A 7360-nucleotide genomic window follows, 5' to 3' on the forward strand; every position below is an offset into this window, starting at 1 on the left:
TCTTGGTTTCTGATTCCACCCTCCAACAAAAGGAACCCAGGCTCCCTGGAGAAGGAGCTGACTCTAAGCCTGGGCAGGGAATGGACAAGCTGAGCCTGGAGCATCTCGTAGGGCCAGAAAGTGAGGAAGGACTCACACCACCCACTGTGAAGGGGTACGTCCAGGGAACCCGACAGCCAGCACTGGAACAAGTGAGCAAACAAAATAACGGCATTCCGCAGAGACCTAGCGGATTAAATGAGTATCCACGAACCCACACGGATAAGTAAACAGCTGCATAAACTGATAAATGAGGAGAAGAGACAGACCCCCCTGCAGAAGGCCACATCAGTGACGCAGTCACTCCACCATCAAGGAGGCGGGCGTGACTCCTCAGCCCTTAAGTGTGGCTGGCTGTAGTGACCTCCTCCCAAAGGCAACAGTACTGGAGGAAGGAAACCCAAGAACTGCTATGAAGATGCCTTAGAAACACACCTCAGCCGGGTGGCCAAGCCAGCACTAGCAGCCGCGGGCCACATCGACGGTGTGCGCCTGGCGTGATTCGGTAAGAGGGTACCGCGCCTCTGTGGTCTTCCTCCCGCTAAGCCGGCGCCCCCGTCTCACCATGAGAAATGCATCCAAATTCCAACAGAGGAATTCCAATTGTCCAAACAGACAAATTCCAATGGATGGAGATCCCACAACATACTTACTATTTCTTAAGACTATCAGAGTTATCAAAACTAAGAAAACTCTGAGAAGCCGTCACAGCAAAGAGGAGCTTACAGAGACACGACAGCTAGATGTCATCTGGGACCCGAGATGCACTCTTGGAACAGAAAAAGGACATTAGGTAAAAGCTAATGAATCTGAAAAAACTATGTACTTTGGCTGATGATAATGTATCAATATCAGTCCCTGGATTGTAACAAACCTATCACACTAATGTGAGATGCTAATCACCCAACAAACTGCAATGGTTGGTAGGGATAATTTGGAAACTCTGGATTATCTCTGCAATTTTTCTATAAATCTAAAACAGTTTTTAAAAAATAGAGTTGGCTGGGTGCACAGTGACTCACACCTATAATCCCAGCACTTTGGGAGGCCGAGGCGGGTGGATCACCTGAGATCGTGAATTCGAGACCAACCTGACCAACATAGTGAAACCCCGTCTCTACTAAAAACACAAAATTAGCCAGGCATGGTGGTGCACGCCTGTAATCCCAGCTACTCAGGAGGCTGAGGCAGGAGAATCACTTGAACCTGGGAGGCAGAGGTTGCAGTGCTGAGATCGTGCCATTGCCCTCCAGCCTGGGCAACAAAAGTGAAACTCCATCTCAAAAAAAACAGGAGAGAGAGAGAGAGAGAAAGGTGGTAGCCAGGGGCGGGGAGGAAGGCTCCAGGGAGTGCCTAAAGTATCTAGAAGGCCCAGGTTCCTGTTTGAGTTTCAACTGTGGTGATGGCTGCACAACTTGGTCAATGTACTAAAAGTCTGTGAACGGTGCACTTTAAATGAGTGTGTTGTACGGTGTGTGAATTACACTTCAATAAAGATGCTGACAAACACACCTCAGCCAGGTGGCCAAGGTCAACACCAAGAGTGGGGAACAAACAACTTCACTCCCAGCCTGGCCCCTGGCCCTACCTCACTCCACAGCTCAGCTCAGCCCCAAGCCAGGGTCCCAGGATACCAGGCACCATGAAGCGCCACTCCAGGTCGCTGGACATGAGCAGAGACCCCTAACTTCAGGAGCCCACCTTCTAGAAGGGAAGCATGGTAAACAGTAGACAAACCAGAACCTCCAGAAGAGGAGAGGGGTGACAGCAGAGGCATGGCTGGGGCATTCACAGGAGGCCTCCCTGGCGAGGGGACGTGGAGCAGAGAGGTCCCAGGAATGGCCCGCAGGGGAACCGACCAAGAGAGGCTGAGTCATTTCCTGGACCCTCCTAACTGCTCACTGCCCAGCATTCAGCTTCTCCCACTACAGCTTCTCGGGAGTTTGGTAGCACGGGCTCCCGAGCAGAGTTTCTCGTCCCTCCTGTTCCCCAGGGACAAGTAACAATTCACCCAGCACAGAGCTTCACAGTTTCCCAGCAGCCCCACGCTCTGCCTCCTCGGACCTCACTTCACAGAGGGCACTGACTCGGCCACTGCCAAGTGCATCCCAGAAGCCCTCGCTGCTCGACCACCCGTGGACTCCCCACCCAGCCCCACCCAGCCCCAGCCAAGGCCCCACCCAGTCCCAGCCAAGGCCCCAGCCTGCTCCTCAGCAGACCTGCTTCCTCTAGGGAAGTGTCAGCCAGGTCTCTCCACCCACCTGGGCCTCCCTGTGGGAGGTGGGGCAGACACAGCCACCTCAGGCCAGAGCCAGCTCTCAAGCTCTGGCTTCTATACCCTAGGCCAAGACCCTCGTTTACAAGTGACCAAACCGAGGCCCAGAGAGGTTAGGTGTCTTGCCCAAGAACACACAGCAGCAAGATCAAGTATGCTCTCCACCCAATCCCTGCACATATGGGGCTTGGGTTAAAAGCACCGCCCATCGGTCCAAACCCACCTCCACCACACAGCAACCTGTGGCCCTGGGCAAGCTGCTGAACGGCTCTGTGCCAGGGCTTCCTCCTGTGTGAAATGCAGCTAACAAGAGCACCTACTGCCAGTTGTTACAAAAATAAATCGTGTATCACGCTTAGAGGGCTGTCTGGCCCCGAGCAGGACATGCTATCCACATGTTGCTATTTACTGCATGTTTGACGGCAAAGAGAGAAGTCTCCTCACGACTTTAAGTTTATTGCTGATATTTCTCTCACAAAATCCCTCTTAGAAGAGGATTATTCGGAAGGCAGAAAGGCTGCAATGTTTATGAGCATAGCCTTCAGAGCAAATCCCAGCTCTGCTTGGGAACAAACAGGGGACTCAGGCAAGCTGCACTGCCTCCCTGTGCCTCAGTTTCCTCATCTGTAAAATGGGGTGAAGTTGTATGCTCTGAGGGCTTTGTTGAGACGATTTGCATAAAACACTCAGCGCAGGCCTGCTGTGCAGAATGAGTGATTTCTATTACTATTACGAATGTTTTTGATAGACCGGTACTTCCTGCCTTTCCTGTGGAACCACAGGGGACTTGAATCACAGGGTTTAAACATAATCACAACCCTAGGTTATAACTCAAACGCCAAACAATCGGAACAGTAGCCCTGCAGACGGGACTGTCATTAGCGGCGAATTACCAGCCCAAAGTGTCCGCCCAGGCCTCTGCCACATGCCGAGACACCAAACGCAAAACAACAGGGTTTTCTCCAATTAGGAAAACACGCGTTTTCTTTTCTTTTTCTTTTTCTTTTTTTTTTTTTTTTTTTGAGACATAGTTTCGCTCTTGTTGCCCAGGCTGGACTGCAATGGAGAGATCTCGGCTCACCGCAACCTCCGCCTCCCAGGTTCAAGCAATTCTCCTGCCTCAGCCTCCAGAGTAGCTGGGATGACAGACATGGCTAATTTTTTGTATTTTTAGTAAACGCAGGGGCTTCTCCATGTTGGTCAGGCTGGTCTCGAATTCCCGACTTCAGGTGATCCGCCCGCCTCAGCCTCCCAAAGTGCTGGGATTACAGGTGGGAGCCACTGCGCCCGGCGAAACCCATATTCTCTTGCGCCATCTCCGTCTCTAAGAGAGTCTGAGTGACCTGCCTTTAAGTTCTCAAGTTAAACTATTACATTTCCCCAGCAGCCAAGGGCTCCAAGCAGGTGACAGGCTGGCCTGGGCCCCACCCACTGGGCTGGGTTAGGCCTGTGACACTCTGTTCACATAACTGTCCCCTTGGGAGATCCAGGCCTCCTCCCAGACCCCCCAGCCACACCTGACGGTGGAGGACTTGAACTTTTACTTCTTTACAAGCAGTATTTTCAGACCATTGCTGTGCCACTAAAAGCCAAAGAAAAGGCTTCTAAACCCACCATGGTGCCAAAGAGACCCCAAGCCAGCCTGCAGGATGCCCAAACCAGAGGCCTTCGAAAGCACTGTGAGTGGTCCACTTGGCCTCGGAGGCGCCCAGCAGACGACCATCTCCAAGCCAGGCAAGAGACGCTGCATCCCAGCGAGCACCTCTGCCTTCCGCCTGTTACTCACTAAGCCCGGCCACAGCTTCTCTCCCTCAATTCACTGCCAAGTTCTGTCAGAGCAGGGATGCTCTGCCACACACCCCAACACTGTCTCTGCTGCGCCGGGCTTCCTGCAGAGATGGTCTCCGTTCCCCTAAAGAGGCCAGGCAGCAGCCTCTTGGGCCGCCTTGCAGGGGAGGAGGCCGGAACTCAGGCAGGGGGTGACCAGGCCACCCAGCCAGCCCCTGGCGTCTTCCCTCCCAGCCAGCACACGCCCACACCAACAGGAGTTCTGTAAACACCCGCACTGTGGCCACTAGGCAGGAGCCCCCAAACCTGACACACAGAGGCCCACATACGGGGAAGCCTCCCCAGCTCCCTGAGAAGGGGCAGCCTCCTAAAATGAGCCCCTGACCGGAGCCCCATCATGACAGGACTGGAACCCCACTGTCAAACAAAGTCCAGTAGATTTGGCTACCAGAGAGATATACCCAAACAGAGAAACAAGGCGAGCTGGAAGCAGGCTTCATGTGGCCCCCAGGGAGGGGAGGGGGTACACGGATGGCACAATCACTAACACGGATCACACCATGGGACCATCGGGGCCCCAGGTTCTCCAATAAAAGGGTTGTCACCAGGACCCATCAGGTGGGGTGCTGCTGTTTCTGTAACATCTATAACATTACTCTGACACTCTTCCCAAAGAGAAAACAGGCTTCAGGCTAGCAGCCCTCCCTGACAGCAAAGGCTCACCAGACTCCAAAAACACTTGGTTTTCATTGAGCCTGAACCACTGTTCTATTCTACAGCAGAAACGGTGATTCAGGAAAACCGGCTCTGATTCTCCTCCCTCGTTTTCTAGTTAGTGAAGGTGAAGCCCCAGAGAGCAGAGAGCAAAGGTTGCCTGATGCCGGCGCAGGGCTCCACAGATAAGACGAGGGTACCAAGGGGAAGGCCTGGAAGGCCAGTGGCTTGGCGAGAGACCACCTGGTTCTTTCCCGGTGAAGGGTCCTCCACCTGCCTCAGCAGGAGACCCAGAAGAAACAGCCCCCCAGGGCCATATGGAAGCACACCACAGCTCTGAGCCTTTCCCGTGCAGTTTCCAGGAAATGGCTCTCCAGAGTGCAAGACAGATCACAGGACAGGCCCAACCTGCCCCCAGGCTGCACGGCTGGGACAGCCGCACTCCACACATCAGCCACAGGGGCAGCTGAGAGGAAAGAGCAACAGAGCAGAGAGCTGGTGGCCCACTGAGACCCCAGGTGCCTAACTTCCCAGGCTCCAGGACCAAGCTGCATCTCCCAGTGAGACCAGCATTGTGAGGACGATGGGGCTTGGAGGTCCCTGCCCTGGGACCACAAAGTGCTGCAGACGCGTCCACACCGCCACCAAGGCAGGAGGAAGGCGAGACAGGCAGGGGCCCTTTCCTGGGCCAGGCAGGGGTCTTCGGAGGGGTATGCAGCAGGAAGGAGGGTCAGGGTTACTGAGGTAACTCATCTGGGGAGCCCCAGCTAACAAGAGGGGAACGTGGTTTCACCCCAGCATGGGGCAGGGGCAGCCACTGAACACGCTCCCTGGCCAGACTGTGTATCCCCAAATGGGCCGACACAAAAGTCAGGCAGACACACTTCAGACTTCAGGCTCAGCCACAGCGCCCGGGACAGAGGCCGTGACTGACCTCCTAAACCCATTCTGAACCCCGACCCAGAGCGAGCCCAGCCTGAGGGAGGCCCACATCACCTCACTCGATCCTCTTACCTGCCCCTGCCCACTTGCTAGTGAGGAAATTGAGGTCCAGGAGGCTCACTACCTTGCCCAAGGTCACAGAGCAGGAGGGTGAGGGAGCCAAGTCCCGGACTCCTCTCTGGAGCGCTGCCCTCGACTTCTGAGGCAACAGAACCCTGACCCTGACCTCCCTCCCAGGCCCAGCCCCAAAGCCAGCCCCAGGGCAGGGCTGCACTGGGCTGGGACTCAGGCACCTCCTTTTTGGCGTGTAGGAGAGACACCTCTGAATTTTCTCCGTAACCCACACAAGGCAGGCAAGAAGGGAACCCCCATATTGCAAAAAGGTCTCCCTCAAACCGAACCTTTCCTATCTCAGGAAATGCAGGGTTGGCAACAGTCGAAAAAGTGGACTTGGCTCTGGGGGGTCACACTCAGGTCCCTGGCCCCGGGGCACTGCTGCACCTTCTGCCACACAGCCAATAGGGCTGGGGACAAACTGGCTCTCCTCCCTCCCTTGTCCAGGGCCTGGCAGGGGTGCACGCCCTGCTCTGGACATGTGGGGACTCAGGCCGGGGTTGCCACACTGCATCCCACGTTCTAGTAGGCGCACGGGCCTGGGCTCCAGCCAAGGTGCCAGCCTGCCCCAGCAGAGCCCCATGAGCTCAACATCCCGAACAAAGAGAGAGGAGACAGAGCAGAAAGTGGGGTGCACGGAGGGGGCAAGCGCCCACAACTTTTTGGCGAGGTCGTCTGTAGGAAAGCAGGGGCTGGGGCGCCCTCCTCCTCTCCCGTCCTACCCGGGAGTGGGGCGGCAGGACGACATTGGCGGGCCCGGGCCGATCCCGTCCCCCTCCAGTGGCCCAGCTCAGTGACACCGGTCCGGCGACCCCCACCCCAGTCCGGGCCCCGCAACCCCGGGATGCCCTCGTCTCCCCCGGCCGACGGGCAGAACCCGGACCGGCCGCCGCCGGTGCCCGCGGGGGGCGGCCGTGACGCGCGGGACCCGGGGGCGTGTGCGGGACGCGCCCGCGCAGGGCCCTGCTCGGAGGGTCTCAGGCTCAGGCCCCGGCGGCTGCAGGGAGAGCACGGCCGAGTGCGCCGGGTCGCGGGCCGCCTGCCCAGAAGGGTGCGTGGCCGCGGGGCAACCAGGTCGGGATGGGTGGGTGTCCGCGGGCGCCGCTTACCCTGAGCGGAGATCGGGGCCAACTCTCATCCACCCGCCGCGGCGCCCCCCTCGCCGGCCGCCCGGCCGCGCTACACCTACCGCCCGCCCGGGAGCCCAGCGGCGCCGGGGAGCCGGGAGGAGGCGGCCCCGCGGGTCCCGGCCACGAGCGCGGAGGCGGCGGCGGCGCCAGGTCGCGCGCTCGCGTCCCGCTGCGCGGAGTCTGCGCGCCCCCGGCCCCGTTGCGCAGCCGCCGCCCCGCCCCGCGCCGCGCCTTAAAGGGGCCGCGCCCCGCGCGCCGCCCCCGCCCCGCGGCGGACTCTGGGTCCGCGGGGGCGCGCCTGCCCTGGTGGGTCCGCGCGCGCGAGCTCGGTCACGAGGCGCTGCCTTTGTTTGGGTGG

General features: G+C 58.0%; 1 protein-coding gene across 1 annotated transcript in view; it reads right to left on the reverse strand.

Moving 5' to 3' along the window:
- GRAMD4 (GRAM domain containing 4) overlaps nucleotides 1-7155 on the reverse strand; it is a 101317-nt gene extending 94162 nt beyond the window's left edge. The window contains exon 1 of the mRNA XM_038007304.2: nucleotides 6982-7155. Within this exon, the coding sequence (XP_037863232.1) occupies nucleotides 6982-7010 (29 nt within the window). The 5' untranslated portion in view covers nucleotides 7011-7155. The remainder of the gene's footprint in view (nucleotides 1-6981) is intronic.
- Between the last annotated feature and the right edge of the window lie 205 nt (nucleotides 7156-7360).

This window comes from Chlorocebus sabaeus, chromosome 19 (genome assembly GCF_047675955.1).
Source record: "Chlorocebus sabaeus isolate Y175 chromosome 19, mChlSab1.0.hap1, whole genome shotgun sequence".
Taxonomy (NCBI): Eukaryota; Metazoa; Chordata; class Mammalia; order Primates; family Cercopithecidae; genus Chlorocebus; species Chlorocebus sabaeus.